This window comes from Canis aureus, chromosome 12 (genome assembly GCF_053574225.1).
Source record: "Canis aureus isolate CA01 chromosome 12, VMU_Caureus_v.1.0, whole genome shotgun sequence".
In the NCBI taxonomy this organism is placed as follows: Eukaryota; Metazoa; Chordata; class Mammalia; order Carnivora; family Canidae; genus Canis; species Canis aureus.
The window spans coordinates 16,026,396-16,048,107 of record NC_135622.1 but is presented as its reverse complement, the minus strand read 5'-3'; the positions used below and the strand labels follow the sequence as shown (position 1 = coordinate 16,048,107).

At 54.0% G+C, this 21,712-nt stretch overlaps 2 protein-coding genes across 12 annotated transcripts in view; one reads left to right on the top strand and one right to left on the bottom strand.

Moving 5' to 3' along the window:
• The first annotated feature begins 1,574 nt into the window (after positions 1 to 1,574).
• Positions 1,575 to 17,346, top strand: RTKN (rhotekin). Of its 10 annotated transcripts, none has more exons than XM_077842992.1 (13): positions 3,093 to 3,251; positions 3,609 to 4,025; positions 10,534 to 10,733; positions 12,671 to 12,732; positions 12,840 to 12,893; positions 13,007 to 13,124; positions 13,360 to 13,569; positions 14,325 to 14,419; positions 14,526 to 14,632; positions 14,870 to 14,998; positions 15,652 to 15,820; positions 15,982 to 16,086; positions 16,669 to 17,138. In XM_077842992.1, exons 2-13 carry the CDS (start codon positions 3,954 to 3,956, stop codon positions 17,001 to 17,003), a joined length of 1,656 nt encoding a protein of 551 aa, XP_077699118.1. In that variant the 5' UTR covers positions 3,093 to 3,251; positions 3,609 to 3,953; the 3' UTR covers positions 17,004 to 17,138. The 10 variants fall into 10 exon arrangements, with proteins under 10 accessions (XP_077699125.1, XP_077699123.1, XP_077699126.1 ...); XM_077842993.1 differs by having other exon boundaries at positions 3,106 to 3,251; positions 3,743 to 4,025; XM_077842999.1 differs by lacking the exons at positions 3,093 to 3,251; positions 3,609 to 4,025; positions 16,669 to 17,138 and adding exons at positions 1,575 to 2,009; positions 16,482 to 16,662.
• A 122-nt stretch (positions 17,347 to 17,468) lies between these two features.
• The window catches only part of WDR54 (WD repeat domain 54), a 33,598-nt gene continuing 29,354 nt past the window's right edge, over positions 17,469 to 21,712 (bottom strand). The window contains exons 2-10 of one of the 2 annotated variants that reach the window (XM_077843029.1): positions 20,930 to 21,209; positions 20,701 to 20,763; positions 20,255 to 20,321; positions 20,108 to 20,161; positions 19,648 to 19,775; positions 18,233 to 18,333; positions 17,996 to 18,158; positions 17,731 to 17,805; positions 17,469 to 17,653 (exon numbers count right to left, since the gene is read on the bottom strand). In XM_077843029.1, coding sequence (XP_077699155.1) covers positions 17,522 to 17,653; positions 17,731 to 17,805; positions 17,996 to 18,158; positions 18,233 to 18,333; positions 19,648 to 19,775; positions 20,108 to 20,161; positions 20,255 to 20,321; positions 20,701 to 20,763; positions 20,930 to 21,151 — 1,005 coding nt within the window. In that variant the 5' untranslated portion in view covers positions 21,152 to 21,209 and the 3' untranslated portion in view covers positions 17,469 to 17,521. Of the gene's footprint in view, positions 17,654 to 17,730; positions 17,806 to 17,995; positions 18,159 to 18,232; positions 18,334 to 19,647; positions 19,776 to 20,107; positions 20,162 to 20,254; positions 20,322 to 20,700; positions 20,764 to 20,929; positions 21,473 to 21,712 lie in introns of those variants that run through there. The other variant, XM_077843028.1, reaches the window with a different exon arrangement.

Here is a 21,712-nt window from a genome sequence, read left to right as displayed (position 1 = left end):
TTGAGCCCCATTTTGGTGGTAGAGTTTACTAAAAAAGAGAGAGAAAGAAAATAAAAGAAACAATGCCTTTCCCCTTTCTCCTCCTCACCCATCCTTTGAGGTTTATCTCAGAGGCCACAGATTTTATAAAATCTTTTGATCTGCCTTTCGTACAGACCAGAACAACTCCTTTCTCCGTATACATTTTGTATGTCAAGGCTGTTTGCCGTTCTTCCTGCCCAGTGTCCATTCCCTTAGTGGTAGTACGCAAACAGTCTCTTGGGGAAAACACCTTTCCCTTCACTCCTCTCCCAGTTCAGTAAGTTCCAGTTGGTCTCCAAGAGTGGGCAAGTGACCCAGGCCTGGTTGACTGGCACACAGAGTCTCCCTCAGCCATAGTGATTGGTCCAGGATAGGCCACCCCTCTGGCTACAAAAGTTGGATAAAAGATCCCAAATGGCCCATAGTGAATCCAATACATGTGAAGGAGGTTCAGGAAAAAAATGCTGATATTAAGCCTGAAAAGATACACACCCAGAATTTTTGGCAATGATGTTGTGCTGTGGAGGGTGAAGCCAACATGGAGCCAAGTGGAACTAGAGGAAGGGAGGAGATGGATCCTGTGACACTGAATGCCAGGGTCTAGCCACATCTAAAGCCCGACTTCTGAACATATTAGTTCCTTAAGACAATAAATTTCCCCTTCTGCTATAGTAATTTAAGACATCTCTAAAGCTAAAAGCTAGTATTTCTCGGGCTGCAGCCATCTGCAATGAAGGAACTTCACTCCCTCTCAAGTTCTCTCCAGTAAGTTCTAGAGTCCCCAGAAGACTCCCCAGTGTGGTCAGCAAGTTGATTCTCTGCCATTTTCTTCTCTCTCATTAGGCTCTGTGTTGGTGAGGAGAGCCCCCTTTCTGCACACACAGAGAGTGGTAATTCCTGTCTTGGCCATCCAGCAAGGCAGCTGAAAAATAGTCAATATTGAGGTCAAGGATCAACTCTCACCCTCTTAAGGCTTGAGTCCAGGGAGCTGAGGTCACCTGTGCCTCATTCAAGGGCACGAGGAGCTGCATCTGCTTCTTTATCTTCATAGCTCTGCGTCTGCTGCTTTATCTTCATAGCTCCACTTATAGGGCCCTTGTTTTATTTCAGGCGGTATGCTGGGCATTTTACACCCATTCTCATATGTAATCCTCACAGCAACCTGAGGAATGGAGATAGTCACCATATCCCCATTGAACAGATGAGAAAACTGAAGCTCAGAAAGTTCAATGACTGGGTCAAGGCTCCACGGTTACTATGTGACAGAACAGGATTCCAAGACGTGCTTAAAGCACTGCCCATGAATTTGGTGGATGGACAAGTTAACAGGAGGGGGACGGAGAAGGGACATTTGGGACTATAGGACGTTGAAACGATCACTTCGGAAGCTGCTCCGGGGTACAACTGGGCGCGGTCCCAGGTGGCGGAGCCGGAACCGCCGTGTGCCAGGCGGCGATCCCTGCGGCCACGGGATTTTCCGCGCAGGGACCCGGGCTCGCCAGGTGGGGGCGGCTGGTGGGGCGGGGCTTCCCCGGGCCCACCCCTCGCCCAGGTGAGGCGGGAGACAGGCGCGACCGGATGAGGCGCCCCCGCAGTGCTCCAGGGGTGTAGGGTGCCTGGCTGTCGGGTTGTCGGGCCGGCCTGCTTGGCGCCCCGGACTGGCCCGGCCGGCTGGGCCTTCGCTGGGGGTGGAGGAGGAGGGTGCCGCGCCCTGCCCGGCCCAGGTGTCGTCTCCGGGGGTGGAGTTTGGGAACCGGGCTGCGGGATCTCGGCCGGACCGGCTGGCTGGCGGGCGTCGAGGGACGCGGGAGCGGAGGCAGCAGGCACAGCCGCGGCTCAGGAAACGGGGCGAGCAGGTGAGGCGCGGGGCCGTCGGCATGTTCTCGCGAAACCACCGGAGCCGGGTCACCGTGGCCAGGGGCTCCGCCCTGGAGATGGAGTTCAAACGCGGCCGCTTCCGACTCAGCCTCTTCAGCGACCCGCCCGAGGTGAGACCCGCGTCCCCAGGCCCGACCCACGCCGAGGCGCGCAGATGCAGCGGTGCGGGGCGGCCCGCCCGGTCGCTGCCGACCTCAGGAGCGAGGCGCGGACCGCCTGAAAGTTAACCGGCCCCGTGCCACCGCAGGCACTCCCTGACCCGTTGGCATGACTTGCCTCTGCCCGGAAAACTCCGGGTTGGCTTCAGTTTAAGGGTCCGTGGGCTTGATTCCCCAGATATGCCTGGCCCCGGCCCCTCCTGAGCATCCCCCGCAAACGGCGGCGGGCAGGTAGGCGCGCCCCAAGCCTCCCGGGCTAGGTCTGGGCGCTCGCTTCCTCCGCGCCGCCAGCCCCATCCCACAACCTGTCTCCACCGCCTGGGACAGCCTTCATCACCAACTCGACTTCTAGGCCACGTCTGACCACCTCGCCGGAGCCTCCCCAATGGCTCGTCTGTGCCCCTGAGGGCTGGGAAAGTGGGGGCGGGGCGGGGGGGCTTTTGATGATTTGGGTTATTTACCCCACGAAACTGTAGCGCAGCCTCTAGTCTGACAACTTCCTCCCCCGGCGCCCCGCTCACCCCCTGGCGCGGGCCCGAGCCCTACCTGCTACCCGAGCTGCTGAAAGGCTTGGGCCTGAGCTAGGAGTGAGAGGGCGAGTAGCGACGGCAAAGAGGCTGTCCCCGAGGTCAGCTCTCCTTCCCTGTTGGGCCTGGAAAGGGTTAAGTGAGGGGGCCTCCCCCCGCCCACCCCGTCCCTCCGGGCTGGGATTCCAGGCCTGGCTTCTGCCCTTTCCCCCCAGCCTGCGCAGAACAAAGGCCCTTTCACAGCCACGTCCCAGTGTCCCGGGCCTTCTCTGACTCCGAAGCTAGTGGACCTGGGGGAGAGGGGCTTAGTCGGGGCCCTTACGGGCCACCCCGCGTGGGGCCAGCGTGGGGAAGGGAGCCGCGAGGCCCGGGGACCGGGAGGAGGGGCCTGTGGGCTGGGGCCGCCCCCGGGATTAGTCGGGCCTTCGGGGCCGGGCCGGAGCGGAGGAACCGGGGCGGAGTCGCAGGGCCCGCCGGCCGCCGAGGGGAGTGTGACTCTGTGGGCCCGGGTTGGAGGGGGGGGGGGGCGAAGCTGCAGCTGACTGGGAATCGGGGCTGGTTTCCTGTCTGGAAGGGAAGGGGCCCGCATAGGGGAGCGGGGGCAGCAGCAGACAGGCACACCCCAGCCTTTCTCCCTCCCACCGCTCCCTTCTGCTGGAAAAGCGAGGTAATTGTGAACCCAGGGTGGGGCGGGCTGGATACGGGCCCCAAGTTGTAAGAGGTGGCCCTGGGGGTTGGGCTGAATTTACCCCTTTGTCCCGCTCCCTGGGCTCACTCTCCCCGCTGGTCCCCACCTACACCCCTCCTCTTTCTGAGAGTGAGAACCCCTCCGAAAGCTCCGACCTCCTGCCAAACCCCACAACTCTGTAAAACCTGCAAGAGGCAGCCCCTCCCTGCCCCCTTCCAGCTGTGCCTGCCCCTCACGCCCTACCGGCACACAGATTCTCTGTCCTCCAGGCCAGGGGTGTGGGCGGGGGCTGGGGAGGGGCCAGAGTCGGAATGAAAGGGCCTTTTTCTTCCACAGCTGGGAGAACAGCTGCCACCAAAGCAAGACTGGACACTCTGTGCCCAGAGCCCCCTCTGCAGCTGGCCTCCCTTCCTGGGACCCTGCTCCTTCTCACCTCGCTTTCCTTTCCTCCCATGCCTGGCTCCCACCAGGGCCCTGGAACAGTGGTAGGCAAGGAAGGTTTGTCACAGCAGCCAGAGGGGTGTAACAGGAGTGCAGAGGGACAGGGGCACCTCTGTCCTCTGCCCACCTCTGTCAAGACCAGGGGAGCAGCGGGAGGAGGAACTGTGGAGCAGCGAGGTGCCTGTCCAGCACCCCCCTTCTGGAGGGGTCCACAAGGGAAGGGGCTCTGGGGGCACAAAGATGCAGGACAGATTGCACATCCTGGAGGACCTGAATATGCTCTACATTCGGCAGATGGCACTCAGCCTGGAGGTAACGCCCCCAACCCCAGAGTGTACCTCCTCTGCATGCAACCCAGCCTCAGTTCATGCCCTGTGCATCCCTGCCTCAGCTGAGGAGGGGGAGGGAGGGGGCTGCTCCACACGAGTAGAGGGACAGGTGGTTCAGTATGCTTTGCGCTAAATGCCCTGTGTGGATCTGCGCTCAATTCTGCCAATCAGAGCATTGTGTTGTCAAAAGGGTCTTTACACCTATTTCTGAAAGCTCTGTGGCTGGGTGTGGATGTGTGTTTTGGGCCCAAGAGGTACTTTTAGGTGTGGGAAGAGAGGACTTCACTGTAAGAGAGGTTTGCAGGAAGGATGTGGCCTTGCTAGAAAAGGGGAATGGGACTCTGTGACAGGATGGAAGGATCTGATGGTCCTGGAGATGGCAGGGAGCTGTTTATTCATCCATTTATTTATATATTTTAAGATTTTATTTATTTACTCATGGGAGACACAGAGAGGCAGAGACATAGGCAGAGGGAGAAGTAGGGTCCCCGTGGGGAGCCTGATGCAGGACTTGATCCCGGGATCACGCCCTGAGCCAAAGGCAGATGCTCAACTACTGAGCCACCTGGGTGCTCCTCATCTGTTTACTCTTAAACACTTTCATTGGACAGCCTCCATATGCCAGGCTCCTTTCCAGACCACGGGATACCTCAGTGAACCAGACAGGAAAGGCCCATTCAACTGGGGGTCACCATAAACACAAAAACACAGAAATCATCTCCCATAGGGAAATATGATAAGAACAGGGATGTAATATGCACTGGGTCAGGAAAGCAGGATTCAGTGTGGAGGTCAAAGAAGGCCGCTGGGATGAGATCATGAGCTGAGACCAGAAAGATATGAAGATATGTGAAGACTGGAGGAAGGGCTTTCCAGCTGGAGGGCACAGCAAGGGCAGAGACTCTTGAGGGAAGATGTGTCCCAGTGCCAGTGTGGCTGGAGCATAGGCGTTGGGGCAGAGATCATGAGCAGAGTCCAGATTAAGGCCCCACAAAGGCCTTTTACTGTAGGTGTGATGTTGGCCCATGCAAGGCTTTTAAGCAGGGGCCTGACTCCTCTAGTGTTTTAACATACTGGCTTTTGTGGGGAATAGGCTAGGCAGGGGTGGGGCGGGGGGAGGAGAATTGACCTGAGAAATGCCAGAAGACCACCAGATGGGAAGTTGTTACAGCCTTAGGGGACTGAGCTTGGTGATGTGGGTGAAAGTGCTCTTGGTGGAAACAGAGAAGGGGGTGGGTTTCAAATGATGGTGGGAGATCTGGTCTGGCTTGGTGATGGATTGGATGAGTGGACTGGACACAGATGGATTTGCCTCATGGCAAAGAGGGAGCTCTGGGATGATTCCCAGGTGCATGGTTGAGCAGCTGGGTACTGTGGCCATTTACTGAGATGGGGGAGGTGAAGGAAGCTATGGAAGTGACCGCCTGGACAAGGCAAGAGTTTGCTGCTGAGGAAGGTCAGAGGCAGGACTGTAAAGAGTCTAGAACAGGAATGGCAGTTAATTACAGGTGTTGCTCCTCTTAGTGCTGGCCCCCACTCCCTGCACCATAGCAGACACTGCTCATCAATCAGGGCCCCCCTGACCAGCAAGCCCAGAGGTGGTCTCACAATCTTTCTCAGCACATCTTTGGCACAAATTGTGAGGGCTGTTTCCTTCACAGGGGTGCCAGGCAGAGGCAGGAGTCCCAGCCTGGTTTTGAACTCCATCAGGAGGAGACACCTTTATCTAAATTTACCTGGAGGGGGTTACCTTTTTCTAATATCCAGAAAGGTGCTCAATCAGCCTGTTGGGACTCTTGATACTAGCTATTGTCCTCTGTTTGCACACTGGATAAAACCTAACTCCTCTGCACTGTCCATGTTACCAGTTACATGTGGCTACTTAAATGTATAATTTAGTTAATTAAAATGAAATAAACAATTCCTTGGTTGCTCTAGTCACATTTCAAGATGGCTACATAACATCTTTGTCATTGCAGGAGATATTATTGAACAGAGCTAGGTATTTATTTTTTTGTTTTGTTTTGTAAATATTTTATTTATTTATTTTATTTTATTTTATTTTATTTTATTTTATTTTTTAATATTTTATTTATTTATTCATGAGAGACACACAAAGAGGCAGAGACAGAGACATAGGCAGAGGGAGGAGCAGTCTCCATGCAGGGAGCCCAATGCGGGACTCGATCCCATGACCCCGGGATCATGCCCTGAGCCAAAGGCAGACGCTCGGCAGTTGGGTTGAATGTCTGCCTTTGGGGTCCTGGAATCGAGTCCTGCATCGGGCTCCCTGCATGGAGCCTGCTTCTCCCTCTGCCTGTGTCTCTGCCTCTCTGTGTGTGTGTCTCTCATGAATAAATAAATAAATTCTTTAAAAAATTTTTTTAATTTTGCATCCTCTCTGCTCTCTTGTGCCCCCTCCCCCTGCCCCATGTAGTCTTTCTTCATGAGAGGTCTTTCTAAGTTCTGGGACAGAGGACGGGGCTTAGATTTCACTTTGGTCATTCTCCTTCAGCTAAGTCTGAGGGTGCTGTGTTCTTTCTCCACCCAACTCAGCATTCCCCTCCCCCCCCACTCCCCACTCAAGAGAGAGATCTCTTGATTTTTCAGAGATTGGCAAGAGAGGGGGTTGTGGCAGAGTAAATCCACAAAGACTTTGTGGAGGAAGCAACTTAAACTGCAAGTGAAGGGAAGGTAGGAGTGAGAGAAAGGTTGTTTTTAAATATGCTGGGCCAAGGTAGGGAATTAGACTTTCTCACTTAATTCTCAAACAATACTATGAAGGAGGTGGGACACTCCCCAGTTTACAAATAGTCACCAGAGGCTAAGTTCTCACAGTCATTCAAATTCCCAAACCAGGATTTAGATTTAGCCCCAGTGGAGATTCTGAAGGGAACAGAGGTGATGAGAAGCAGGGCAGTAAGTCAGGGACAGAAAAAAATAGGAGGGAGGGACAGGAAAAGATGTCCACAGAGGGCCTAATTTGTGCTGGACTTCTGCCCATGACTCATCCTCCTTCAGCCCCTTGGGCCTTGACCCAGGTCCTGCTGAAATCCAACTTTGGGCTCTTTCCCAAGAGAGCCTGGTGAAAACGCTGCCTCCTTGGGGAGAAAGGGTGTGTGAGAGGGGAGAGGGGGACAAGAAGCTTTCCCTGGGGTGACAAGATGGGGACAAAGCACAGGGATGTAGAAACAGCACCAAGATTCCTGAGATGCTCTGCCCAAGGGGTGGGAGCCAGGATTTCTAGGGCCCTCTCCTCCTTGAAGCTTTGAGAGAGTGGATTTGGGGCCAGAGTGGGTGAGGGGTGGTAGCAGGGGTGTCAGGCTCATTCAGGCCGAATCCAGACTTTTCTACTGCCCCAGTTTTTCCAATTTACATACTATCCTTCCTCCCCCATGCTCCTGGGCAAGGGGTCACCTTGGAGGGCAATGGCAGCGCAGGAGGAGCCTCTGGCCTCTGCAGCTCTAGCAGCACCAAGGCCAAAACCCTTTCCAGGCCGATGTGGGAGCTCCGGGCGGCAATGTTGCACACGGCTGGGTGGCTGGGTCTCCTCTCATGGTTGCGCTGGCCCCAGCCGGAGCGGGAGCCCAGAGACTTGCCCCGCCAGGCGCAGGGAGGGACCGCCTGCACCCGGGAGCCGGGAGCCCCTCGACTGCTCTCGCGGCAGTTGGGAGCTGATGTCACTAGCGCCCAGAGCGCCACGGGCGGGGACACTTGCAACTCCCGGACCCAGCGCGCCGCCAGCGTTGGTACCTCAAGAGCAATGGACAGGGCTAGGGAAGGATCTGTGAGTGCTGGGGCCCGGACAGAGACTAGCCAGGAGGGGGCTTAGGCACGCTTCTGTCCCCACCCTCCCCACCTTCTCTCCTCTGTGGTGTTTGTGGCAGAAACTGGATGCAGAACGGGATGGGGGTTGGCAAGCAGGAAAGCTTAGCAAAGGTGGAATCCTGATGTAGACAGACATAGAGTGGCTGGGGGGGGGGGGCAGTTTGCTGTGGGAGCTATGTAGTCTGGGAGGGCTTCCTAGAGGAGGGGGCATTGGGACCTGGGTGGCCTATTTTTGAAGGGTTAGGAAGGGAAACTGTGGGAGAGGGGTAATGAAAGTCAGTCCTAGCCCAGTGGTGGCCCAGGAAATAAATTGTGAATGGAGAATGTGCAGGGAGGCTGGAAAAAGCTTTTGAAGCAGGAATATGGGATGTTCAGATCTTGGAGACTTGAAGGCTGGAGTCACCAGGAACAGAAGCAAGTGCACAGTGTGAGAGCTGGTGTGAAGGAGAAGACGGGTTTTGGGTGATCACATTCACTCCCCTCTTCCAGCTTGGTGCCATCACTTGGCTTCCTCTCAGATTAATCTTATACTGTAATGCAGCTTGTCTTCCACCCTCTTTCTGAAGCCTTCCCCATCATGTTAGCCAGGAGCAGAAAGGTCTGTCTCCTGGAGTGTGTTTATGCCATGACATGGCACTTATGGTACAGCCATTGATGTCTGCATCTCTCACTTCCCAGCTGGATTTTAAATGTGGACCCTTGAGCAGCACAGAGGTGCTCCAGAGTTTGTTGGGTGAATGCTATTTTCTGCCAAAGTGGCATCATTTAAAAAGCATTCTCACCATTCATGTATACTGTGTGCTGGGCATTATGCTAGGTGCTTTACATTCCTGACTTAATGAATCCTCACAACCCTGGGATGTGGGGGCTATTTCCAACTGCATTTTATAGATGATGAAACCAAGTCTTAGGAAGGTTGAGCTCATTTTAAATCAGTTCTTTCCAGCTTCTCAAGACTGACAGGACTAACTCAGACCCAGGTATGTCTTATGTCAAACTGGTGCTCTTCCCCTCCACTGTCTGCCAAGACCTCCGGGGCTCTTTCTGAGTAAATGTTCCTCAGAATCCTGGTGCCTCTCTCAGTGCCTAAACCACCGCCCCATCCTTATGCACAGCCTATTTAGCCCCTCACTCCTGACCTGCTTTACCTGCCTTCCCATCCCTAATCCTTGCCACTGTCCTCAACCTCCCAAGATCAGAGAGCCAGTAGGTGGCGGATCCCCTAATTTGGAGTGTGTACAGGGTTCTGAGAAGCATGGGTGAATGCTATAGGTGGTATGCTCCTTCTCCATAGATCTCTTGCCAACTAGATGTCCCCGCCCCCCCCCCCCCCCCCCCCCCGCCATCACATGAGTCTTTGGAGTAACCTAGGATGGTCTTTACTATCTTGTTCATTTTCTTTAGTTGGTAGTTCTCAGCCCTGCCTACACCTCAGAAGCACTTGGGGAATTTTCAAAAAACCACCCACGTTCCACTCTTAGAGATTCTTACTCTGCAAGTCTGAAGTAGAGCCTGGTAATGTGTGTGTGTGTCTGTGTGTGTTTAACTGAAAGGATTTAATATTTTAAAAAGGTAACACAAGAGGTGCCTGAGTGGCTCAGTTGGTTAAGTGTCTGACTCTTGATTCTGCCTCAGGTCATGCTCTCAGGGTTGTAAGATTAAATTTACATTTTACAGATTAAGATTAAGCTCCACATCAGTCCTGTTGGGCATGAGTCTGCTTGAGATTCTCTCTCCCCTTCTTCCTCATAAAACAAAACAAAATCACAATTTCCAATTGTACAGTAGTAAAGAAGGATATATATTTTTTTAAAAAGTAACATAAATCTATTTTCCATTCCTGGCACCCAGGCCCATATATATATATCACTTGATTTTCTGACCGACCTAGTATCCTATATATATATATATATAAAGTAAGAAAAGAGAGTAGAACAGTATTACAGCATGCTACCATTTGTACACTATATATATATATTTTTTTTTTTTTTTGAGAGAGAGTAAGTATGCATGCATGTTCAAGCATGAGCAGGGGGAGGGGCAAAGGGAGAAGGATAATCCTAAGCAGACTCCTTGGTGAGTGCAGAGCCTGATTCGGGGCTCGGTCTCAGAACCCTGAGATCATGACCTGAGCCAGAATCGAGATTTGGATGCTTAACTGAATGAAACACCCAGGCACCCCTCATTTCATATATTTTGAAGATTATTTCATATCTGCATATATATGTCTACCTCACTCTTTAATGTTTGCAATATTCCATATTCCATGGAAATGCTGGAACTTATTTAACCAATGCTTGAGTGAACTTTTAATGTTGGTGTTTTAAAACAAAGTTGCAATGAATATGGCTTTGCTCACATGTTTAACTGTCTTTGTGGGATAAACTCCTAGATATTGAATAGCTGGACCAGAGGATATGTGAATTTCTAGTTTTCATAGATTTTTCCAAATTGTGCTCAAAAGAGGCTGAAGGAATTTAAGCTCTTACCATCAACTGCACGAGGACAAAGCTTCTCTGGTTATTGGGCAGCTGAGGTTGAGTTGCCTGAAATAGAAGTTTCTTGTCAGTTTCTCCTGGGCCACAGCCCACTGGGGACTGGAGGGTGCTTCAGCCTGTCCCCAACTGACATTTCCTTCTTATCCTTTTCCCCACTCTGTCTAGGACACAGAGTTGCAGAGAAAGCTAGACCATGAGATCCGGATGAGGGAAGGGGCCTGCAAGCTGCTGGCAGCCTGCTCCCAGCGAGAACAGGCCCTAGAGGCCACCAAGAGCCTGCTGGTGTGCAATAGCCGCATCCTTAGCTACATGGGCGAGCTGCAGCGGCGGAAAGAGGCACAGGTGCTGGAGAAGACAGGCCGGCGGTGAGCAAGGGGGACACAAGGCCTTATGGCGGGTAGTGGTGCAGTGTGTGTATGTTCTTTGTATGGGTCACCCTGAAGGTCAATTCCCCATGAAGCCCTGTCAAATGCCTGGGAGACCCATTGGCATTTTATTACCACAGTGTGCTGCCCACAGGTGCACTAGTGAGTAGCTAGGACTGGACTCAGGAGAGCCAGGGTATCTGGTGAAAGGCTGTGAGGCTGAGGGGTTATAATATAAAAGTGCTAATTTGCTACACTCAGCCTGTGATCTGATGAGGCTGCCTGCCTGGCTTCTGGAAAGCTCATCTTCTCAAAGTCAGTTCACCAGATGGCCAATTTACCACCAACTGACAATAGTGTACCTGAGGCTCACTTCACACATGAGCAGTGCTTGAGGGAGGAAATAATTAAAAATATTTAAGGGAAAAAAATATTTAAGGGAATGCCTACCCATTCACATAAATTAGATAATGTATTTTAAAAGGGGTCAGCTTCTGGATATGAAACACCAGCTACACTGACATTAGATGCTGCCAATCTGACAGCTGCAGGGAAATGGTTGAGGTGATGCTCTGGTGAAACTAAAATGTTGGAGAGAATGAATACCAGGCAAGTTGATCATTCTGAGAATTGGCCACTTTTGGTAAACTGGTCATTTCGAAAACTGGCTTCTGGCAAAACAAGCCTGCTTGGCCCCACAAAGCTGGATGGAAAGAAGGTCCTAGCTACTCACTGGTATGATCCCCTCCCACCTCAGCCATGAAGGCTGCCACCAGAAGTTGCCAGGAGCCCTCCAGAGCTCACTCATGAAGCCCCCAGGGGAAGGTAGATAAGCAACTCTTTGGCTTCCCCGTAAAGCAAATGGGCAGGCAGACAAGGGGCAGTTCCTAATGTGAATTTGCTGTCTCCCAAGAGGCAGCCATCATCAAGCGTTACCCTGTCCAAGTCCCCGCACAGCCTAGGCAGTGGGATTTGAGATACACCCCAAATCACTGACAACTAAATGCGTTGCCAAAAGTGTCACATCATTTAGCTTAAGGCCCTACTAAGTTGCTAATGGCTAAACTGGCTGTCACCTTAGGAGAGATGCATGCTCGGGGAGTCCTGCTGGTGGGTAGGGAGGGGGGAAAGGCCCCGGTGTGGGGGCTGAGGAACTTGGGGTACTGGGAAGGCTCAACCTATCTGGGGATGGTAGAGGAGAAATCAGAACTGAGGGGGAGGAAGAGAGAGGTGCGTGGCAAATAGAATATATATTCTTTACTTAGCTTCTTGATTTTCTTTTTTTAATTTTTTTATTTTTATTTATTTATGATAGTCACAGAGAGAGAGAGAGAGAGAGGCAGAGACACAGGCAGAGGGAGAAGCAGGCTCCATGCACCAGGAGCCTGATGTGGGATTCGATCCCGGGTCTCCAGGATCGCGCCCCGGGCCAAAGGCAGGCGCCAAACCGCTGCGCCACCCAGGGATCCCGCTTCTTGATTTTCTGACCGACCTAGTACCCTCCTATATCAAAGAAGTGATAAGATGGTGAAGAACAGCCTTTCCTATTGTTAGAAAGAAAGCCTGCAAATTCCTCCAAGCCTGGGGTTTAATGGAGAAGAGCCCTTGAAAAGGAGTCTCTCTGGGCACCTGTTCCCTCAAGCCTTGCTGTGTGCCTGGCAGGAGTCTGGGGGAGGTGGTCAGAGAGGGTGCTTGGTGGGGGAGGGGGCTGGAGTTTGTGCTGCATGTGAGCTAATGTGCCTCTAGTGTCTCCAAGCCCAGCGGACCCCTGGGTCCAATTGACCGCTCTAACTGCCCTCCAGCCCTGCTGTCAGCCTGGCTGGGGACCTGGGGGGCTAGGTCCTGGGCTGGAGGCATCCTAGAGCCCCTGGGAACCAGACCGGTGGGGGAGAAACAAGGTCTAAAGGTCAGGCCAGGATGCTGTGATTTGCCCACAGGCCTTCTGACAGTGGGCCGCCTGCTGAACGCTCGCCTTGCCGAGGCCGGGTCTGCATCTCTGGTAAGAAGCATTCCGCCCTCACCCCCCCCAAGCTGCTGGCACTCCTTGGCCCATCACAAGATCTCCTGCCCTGTCTCAACATCTCTTCCTGCCCCTCTGCCCCTCAGACCTCCGGATTCCACTAATGTGGAAGGACACAGAATATTTCAAGAACAAAGGCGGTGAGTTCCACACATGCTGGATCAGAGAGGCTGGAGGTTCTTGTGGGGCACTGTCCTGAGGTTGGAGGTTCTTGTGAGGCACGGTCTTTACCAGCTTGGGCCTCTGTCCCCAGACTTGCACCGCTGGGCTGTGTTCCTGCTGCTGCAGCTAGGGGAACACATTCAGGACACAGAAATGATCCTGGTGGACAGAACCCTTACAGACATCTCCTTTCAGAACAACGTGATCTTGTGAGTACCTTGTCCCTGTGGCTCCCTCCTTTTTCCTCTCTGCTCCAATCCTTGGATGCCAGCTGCAGGGGAGGAAGGAAGGTGGGCCTCACCTGGCGCGGAGCTGTCCTGTGCTTGCATCCATTGCAGCTGTCCTCTGCTTGGACCACATCCATCCTCTACCCCTGCCCACCCTCTCACGCCTCCCTGGGCTTCCCCAGGACCATCGTCCTCTCTTCCTCCCACACTCCTATAGCACCGAGGCAGGGCCAGACTTTGAACTGCGACTGGAGCTGTATGGGGCCTGCATGGAAGAGGAGGGGGCCCTGGCTGGAGCCCCCAAGAGGCTTGCCACCAAACTCAGCAGCTCCCTAGGCCGCTCCTCAGGAAGGCGTGTCCGGGCATCGCTGGAGAGTGCTGGAGGTTCAGGAAGCAGTCCCATTTTGCTTCCCACCCCAGCTGTGGGGTAAGGTCCTACATCCCCCCACTGCCCTCAACTGCATATATCCTGGCCAAGGGGGGGTGGGCTCTGAGCTGTGCTGAGCATGCAGAACCTATTTTGCATTGCTACCACAGTGCACAGACCTACATGATCAAGCAGTAGCCCACACAGCTGGGAAGCACTCTGGCCTATGCCCTGGAGCTGGGCCCAAGTCAACTGAGAAGACCAGTGGGAATGCAGGGAGAGCTAAGCTCTGGGGTTTTCAGTTTTTTTGCAGTGGCAAATGCATCTTATGTGGATAGAACAGAGTGCCCTGGTTGGACCAAAGTAGCCCCGGTCCTGCTGGGTTGCCTACTGGTGCCTGGAAGCACCGGATGGAAACACTGGGTCTCTGAGCAGCAGTTTCAGAAGCTCTAGGGCAGTGATTTTGCTGCCTTTGGAGACAGCTATAGGTCAAATTCTGGCTGTACCACTTACCAGCTATAAAATACGAGCAAATTTCTTAACTTCTCCAAGCCTCAAGCTGTCTCATCTGTGAAGGAAACAATGCCACCAACATCCCAAGGTTGTTGTGGGAATACAGTGGGATAACATACCTAAAGTACAGGACGTGACACTTAGCAGGAGCTCGGTAAATGTTCTCAGCCTTGTGGGGGAGGCAAGCTAGTTTTCTGGGGGACAGCCTGAACAATGGGAGCCGATTTGCTCTGCCCTCAGAGCTCCTGCTGCCTGAGACAGCCATCACTGGGCTGAGGCCCACTTCTGTATCTGTCCTACAGTGGTCCTCGTTACCACCTGTTGGCTCACACCACACTCACCCTGGCAGCAGTGCAAGATGGGTTCCGCACGCACGACCTCACCCTCGCCAGCCATGGTGAGTATGTGTTGTTGAGGGCAGGGGACGCCAGACAGTGAGAATAGGGGCTACTGGATAGTCCCCTCTCGTTCCCCACCCTTACCCTGCACTTTCTGTCCCCCAGAGGAGAATCCCGCCTGGCTTCCCCTTTATGGTAGCGTGTGTTGCCGCCTGGTGGCTCAGCCTTTCTGCATGACTCAGCCTACCGCAAATGGTACCCTCAGGGTACAGGTGAGGGGCCCTGAGGTGTAGAAGGGAACACGGAGAAGGCAGAGGAGAGTTGGATCATCTGGGCACCGAAGGACTACAGAGAAATCAAGATCTGGGCGGAGGAAGGAGGGTTATGGCAAGAAGACAGGAGGATCAGACATGAGGGTGGGCAGAAAGGAGCAGATGCCTAATGGGGGAATGGGAAGAAGGGTGTTGGAGGGTGTGATTCCCCCAGGAAACCTTGAGTCATTTACGCAGCAAGCTGGGGAGCTGCAGGACTGGGCGCGAGTGCATGGAGTCCTGAAAGGCACAAACCTCTTCTGTTACCGGCAACCTGAAGACGCAGACACTGGGGAAGAGCCGTTGTTTACTATTGCCATCAACAAGGTGATGGGTCCCTTGGTGGTGAAACTACCAGGTGCCCAGGCCCAGGAGCATCTTCTTCAGGCCCCAGGAGGGTGGGTGCAGAGATGGAAGTCTAGCCTGCTGCTGCTGCTCCTAACAGCACCACACCTAGCTTCAGGGCCAGGAATGTTCTCGCTGGCATCACTGGAAAAGGCTCTCCTACTCACCAGCGACAGCCCCACCAAGTCCCCGAGGGTCCCATGGCCAGTTTAGGATCTTCATCCCCTTTCTGTCCTTTCCCTCAGATTGCAGTCTGCACCTTCTCCCTTTCCTGGCTTTCTCTCCCAACCCAAGTCCAGTGATCCCTCTTGATTTCTGACCCCTTCTGCTGGCTCTCCTGCCAACTTTTATGGAAGTACCGAGGGCCATCAGGCCTCAGCACTCCTGCTCATCTCTGTGCCTTCTCCGTCTCACTTAATCCCTCTGTCCCTGTCTCCTTCTGCTCCTTTTCCCTGAGGACGCTCTGTTTCATCCCAGTCCTTTCCTGCCATTCCTTTCTGCTCTGCTCAATAGGAGGCAAATGAGAGACCCAACAAGCTCCTCCTTCTAAGGCAGGGATGACCAAACCTGCCTCAGGTCACTGCTGACTTCTGTGATCAGGATGAAGGTAGAAGCAGAGCCTTTTTCTCCTGCAGGAGACTCGAGTGAGGGCAGGGGAGCTGGAGCAGGCTGCAGGCCGACCCTTCACCCTGAGCATCAGTAACCGGTATGGGGAGGACGAGGTGACACACACCCTTCAGACAGAGAGTCGGGGAGCCCTGCACAGCTGGATGGAAGCTCTGTGGCAGCTTTTCTTTGACATGAGTAAGAGGAGGGGGATGGTCTGAACCTTTGTGAGGGATGGGGTTTATTTTTAGCAAAGGCCTCTGTTTTCAGAAAGCATGGAAGGGAAATGTTGCAGGGGAGAGGAGGGCCTGGCCCTCTCCGTCTTCCTCCTCCCTCCCCAATCATTGCTCTCCCTTCAGGCCAGTGGAAGCAGTGCTGTGATGAGATCATGAAGATTGAAACCCCTGTTCCCCGGAAACCACCCCAAGTACTGGCCAAGCAGGGATCCTTGTACCATGAGATGGGTGAGTGAAAGAACACTTCAGGAACCTGATGGGAAGTGGGGTGGGGGCTTCAAGGTAGCCCAGATAATGGAAACAGAGAGAAAGCAATAGGCTGAGGCAGAGCTCTGGGGACCCAAGGCCCACTCAGTCCTGTTGCATTGGTTTCTCTTCTCCAGCTCTTCTTAGAGCTATCGCCACCACAGTTCCAGACAAACCCCCAAAGAACCAGATTCATTTCATGGGTTTCTTTCCTAATTTCTTCTTCTCTGTTTCCCTTTCTGCATGCGGATTCCTGTCTCTTCCTCTGACCCTTCACTTGCCTGGCACTGCTTTCATTTTCCTCCTTTTCTTAATTTTTTTCATTCACTTCTGCCCACCCCTTCATCTCCAATCCCCCTGCATCCCGGATCCTGTAGTCTTATCAGAAACTGTGGCCCCAGGGGGCCCAGGTGAGGGGCTTCTCCTGCAGGATAATACGATCTCAGCTGAGATCCGGGCTTTGCTTTCCTCCTATTACAGTGACAGGTGATGATCAGGGCTGGGTAGGCCTGGGGCCTAAGCTCTGACTAGCCCCCTCCCCTCAACCCCTTCCTGGTGTCACAGCTATTGAGCCGCTGGATGACATCGCAGCGGTGACAGACATCTTGGCCCAGCGGGAGGGCACAAGGCTGGAGACACCCCCACCCTGGCTAGCAATGTTTACAGAACAGCCTGCCCTGCCTAGCCCCTGCTCACCTGCCTCAGTGGCCCCAGCCCCAGCTCGGACCTACCCCATGCCCTGGGGGCGACCCCGAACATTCTCCCTGGACGCTGTCCCCCCAGACCACTCCCCTAGGGCTTCCCACGCGGTTGCCCCTCTCCCCCAGCAGCGATCCCCAAGGTCCAGAGGCCTCTTCAGCAAAGGCCCACCCCGCACTTGGCTCCAGTCACCAGTATGAGACAGAAAGGTGCTTGCAACAGGATCTGGCCAGAGGAAGAGAGGACCTACGTGCAGTTGGGCTCTGGATGCGGCGCTGTCAGTAGCAGGTTGGCCAGCTTGGCCTCCCCTTCCTCTGCTGGACTGGGGGAGCAGAAGCCCCTCTTCAGCTGTGGTTGCCAAGGTGCTGAGGGGCTCATTCCTGGGACTGGCTGGGACCCCCCTTAAACCCTTCCTGGGAGAAAACTGGAACCAATCCTGCCCTACCTCCCTGCACTAACCAGCTTTGAGGATGGCACTGAAGAGCCTTGGGAGTCACCTCCCTTGTGACTCTCACAACAACCATTAAAAGTTATTTAACGGCAGCCCTCACCTGGTTCTTGAGGACAGACTGCCTCTTTGCTTGGTTTGGACCTGCCCCATACCCTCATCCCTGGAGCTGAGCTGACTGATCGTCGCCTGTGATACTGAGTAAACAGACAAGGGCTGGGTGGAGGGTTCCTTTATAAATACGGCAGGGAGAAAGGAGGGCTGCTCTTCTCACACGCTGCTGAATCTCAGGATCTCAGCAAGGTCATAGCCAGTCACAGCAAAGGAGCTGCCTGAGGGGTCACAGAATCGGGCACCACAGACCTGGGTGTCAGGTACACACTCACCATGACAGTGTTCCACCTGGGGGAGAAGAGGGCTGCTCAGGGCCTGCTGCCTTATGCTTGGACCCCACTTTCCACTCCTCCCACAACACACACCTCAGTGTGGCCACTCTCCGGGCTTCTGCTCAGCTTCCAGATGTGTATAAAGGTGTCCTCGGCTGCAGAGAGAAGCTGTAAAAAAAAAAAGGTTGTAGGAAAAGTGGGCACTAGTACATGCTGACAGGGGACTAGCATTGGCTGTAGTGCCTGGTCCGGGTACCCAGGGACAGGGCTAGACTGAGGAGCAGACAAGCCTGTGCAGTTCCTCTCAACATCCCTGTACCAGGAACATGGGGATGGAGGGATGGAGAAGGAGACTGACCTTGCCCACCTCAGGAGCCAAGTCCAGGGCACAGATGGCCCGGGCATGGGCGCTGATCTGGACGTGCAGAGTTCCTGTACTGGCCTCATACAGACGCACTTGCCCATCCCCGTAGCCTGCTGCGACCATCCCGTGCCATAGCTGCACAGAAGGGCATGGGACCCTGCGAGGGTGATAATCCACTTAAATTTGCTCTGACCACTCAGGAAGGTATCAGCCCCCTTCCACCTCACCTACCCAAATCCTGGAATTCGGGTCATTAATTTGAATTCGGGCCCTGACTGCCAGACACATAGCAAGCCTGAGTCATCTGCTGTCACCATGTCAGCCACGCAGTCCTGAGAAGAAAAGTAAGATCAGTCCTTCCCTTCCTCCCCTGCTGGGTGCTGTATACAGGCCAGAAGGGAAAGGCCTCACTTGCATCTGCCTCTCCAAGGAAAGGGCAAAATGTGGAGCCCTCACCAGCTAGATATGGGGTTTCCTCAGGATGCATACAATGCCTCCCTTGCATTCCTTTTTTATTTTTTTTTTTTATTTTTTTTTTTAACTTTTTTTTTTATTTATTTATGATAGGCACACAGAGAGAGAGAGAGAGAGAGAGGCAGAGACACAGGCAGAGGGAGAAGCAGGCTCCATGCACCAGGAGCCCGATGTGGGATTCGATCCCGGGTCTCCAGGACCGCGCCCTGGGCCAAAGGCAGGCGCCAAACCGCTGCGCCACCCAGGGATCCCCCATTCCTTTTTTAAAGACGTTATTTATTTGAGAGAGAGAGAGAGAGACAGAGATCACCAGCAGGGGGGCGGGGAGAGGAAGAAGTAGGCTCTCTCTCCTCTGAGCAGGAAGCCTGATGTGGGGCTCGATCCCAGGACCCCAGGATCACAATACAAGCTGAAGGCTGTTACTTAACTGACTAAGCCACTCAGGTGCCCCCCGCCTTGCATTCCTTAGTCTGACTCTCACTGACCAGACAAACCATGTGTGAGGAGTGGGGTATATCATTGTCCTCGCTGGATGGATGAGGAAGCTGAGACCATAGTGTTATGATCTTCTGGAGGTCTTGCAGTGAGCTGGTCACAGTCATGACTAGTCTAGGCCTCTTGACAACCCCCAACCCCAGGCAAACAACATAGCTCATGGGCCCAGCTCTGGGTCGGGTGCAGTGGAGAATATGAATTAGAACATACATACCCTGTTCTCAACAGGTTTGTAATCCAATTAGGGAGACAAGGGTTGTCTTTGAAGGTAGTAATAATTCAGGGTCCAGCCAAGGGAGATTAGTGGGAGCAGGAATAGGGGGATGGCTTCCTGAAGAGAGTGGCACTAGAGGTGGGCCTAAATAAGTAGGGCATGCCCAAGTCCAGAAAAGGAAGCTGCACATGTCAGAGTCAGAAAGCATCTTAGACACCATCTGTCCCAACTCCTCAATTCACACCAGTACTGAAAAGGGGTCGTGAACTATTAAATGCCACATAAATGGAATGTAGGGCTTCATCACTGGACTTGAGGTTGCTGAAGCCTGGGAAAGAGCTGCAATATGCCCAAAGTGATCCAGCTGCTTAGTGTTGGAATCAAGACTTAAACCCAGGTCTGCTACCTGCCAAAGTGGGAGAGCTCTCAGGCTCACTGGAATTGGTAGGGGGAATCCACTCACCTGTCCCTGGGCAGGCTCAGTTGCAATGTCTGTGACTGATGTCTGGTGTCCAGCCAGCTCTTCACTCAGTACAATGTTGGGACCCTTGGCTGGGATGTCAAATACCAGTATCCGGCCTGACCATGTTCCTGTAGAACACAGTGCCCACTGATGACTTCCTGATCCTCCTAAGTCTCCAACCACCACACACAGCACTCTCTCCATCCTTCCTCCCTTCGTAACAAACCCACCACTCACTGCTCCAACAGCTCTGCTCCTCCATTGACTGCTGTTATTCTAGCCTGTCCTGCCCCTCTGAAACCCTCCTTTGCTTTTTTGGAGTCTCTGTAAGAGCCCCCTTCACTCCTACCCTTCCCTCTAACCCTAAAAATTCCCCTCAAACCTTCAGCATCCTCCTAGCCACAGCCCACACCCCTCTACCCTCAGGACCTCCCCAATGCCCTCCCTTTGGCCCCCTCACCCACACAGATGAAGTGGCCACTGGAAGCAATTCCTCGGGCAAACACAGCCTGTACTGAGTATGAAAGGGGAATACTATTAGAAATAGCACCTCCTCCAGCCCCACCAAACACTCCCTACCCTCACCCCAACTCAGTCCTGCAGGTACCTGGAGACACGTCTCCAGAGTCCAGGGCGTGCCAATAAACCATGACAGAACCATCTGACTCGTACATCTGGAAGACAAGAGCAAGGATGGGAGCACAATCCAGCTGACCTTTGCTGAGCTATGCTGAGTACTTCACATACTCACATTAGCTTTAGCCCATTTCATCCTCAAAACGACTCTGGGAGGCAGGCACTACTTTTATCCCCATTTTACAGAGGACACTGAAGCTCTGAGAAGTTAACTGCCTGAGGTCAGACAGCTAGTAAAGAGGCAGGTAGTGGAGATGGCACTTGGGAATTGGAAAAGATGGAAGGAACGAAAATGAGAAATAAGAGTAGGCTAAACATGTGAAGAATTTGTGTTTAGAAGCAAGTGGGGTAGGGTCTAGGGTCCTGGGGGAAAAGTTGAGAAGACTCTAGTCGGGGAAGGTTGGAAGCTCTTCTTACCTGTATTCCTCGATGTGAGGTGAGTACCAGCAACACCCGGAAAGGGAGGACACACCAATGGACCTAAAGGGAAGTGGCCCAGGGTAGGAAAAAGTGGTCAGAGTGGAGGACAGGACTCAAAAGACTGGGAAATTAGAGGGTTGGGAAAGGCAGATTCCTTGAGACTTGTAGAGGAAGGACAGAGATGAGGACTGGGTTCAGTAACACCACTCTCAACGCCATGCCTTACCTGGGTGATAAGTGGAGGGCTCACTCCAGCTCCTTCCTTAGCGTGGAGCTGGCGCTGGGCCAACGGCACACCCTCAGGAGCAGCGCTGAGAAGCTGGGCGCTGGGTCCATGGACCACCCCAAAATGTGTGAGGTTGCGGGCGGGTACGTGCAGCACGCTGAGGTTGTTGCACAGGGCTGCAGCCGAACCTCGCAGCGGAATAGAGCGCTCCCGGCGGAACATCCCAGCGGAGACGGGGCCGAATCGCAGGCGCGCAGGAAACAGACGACAGCGGTGATTCCTGCAGGAGGAATGGGGGGGGCGGGTGGGGTGCTGTCACGAGGCACTGAAGGAGACCACCGAGGGTGGGTCAGGAGGTGATGGGGACCCCGAGGACGGCGATGCGGAGTCTGGCGTGGGGAGGTCTTGGGTAGCAGGAAAGGGGAGCCTCAGGGCTGAGTCACGGGGCGGGGCGGGAATCCCAGAGTGGGGATGGCGATGGCGATGGCACAGGACCCGGGGGCGCCCAGCGCCCGAGCGAAGGCGGCCTGAGGCAGGGTAGCCCTCAGACCCTCCTCTCTCAGCTGGCTCCCCGAAGCCCCCGGCCCGGGCCAGAGGTCACACCCGCAGCCTCGGGATCACTTGCCCGACTCCGGGAATCGTTCGGTCGCCGCGAATCCGCCGCCACCATAGAGACGACGCACGTACGCACGGCCATGGGGCGGGGCCAAGCAACCCAAACCTGCGGAGCGCGGCGCGGTTGCCAGAGCAACTGTGGGCGGGGCGAGCCTCTGGAGGCCGGGC

Bases quoted from the DNA above. Each gene is read 5' to 3' on its own strand.
- RTKN (XM_077843000.1), top strand. From the start codon at position 1,899: ATGTTCTCGCGAAACCACCGGAGCCGGGTCACCGTGGCCAGGGGCTCC. The intron at 13,125-13,359 runs GTGAGTACCTTG...ACACTCCTATAG, and splicing joins TTTCAGAACAACGTGATCTT to CACCGAGGCAGGGCCAGACT. The intron at 15,821-15,981 runs GTAAGAGGAGGG...CTCTCCCTTCAG, and splicing joins GCAGCTTTTCTTTGACATGA to GCCAGTGGAAGCAGTGCTGT.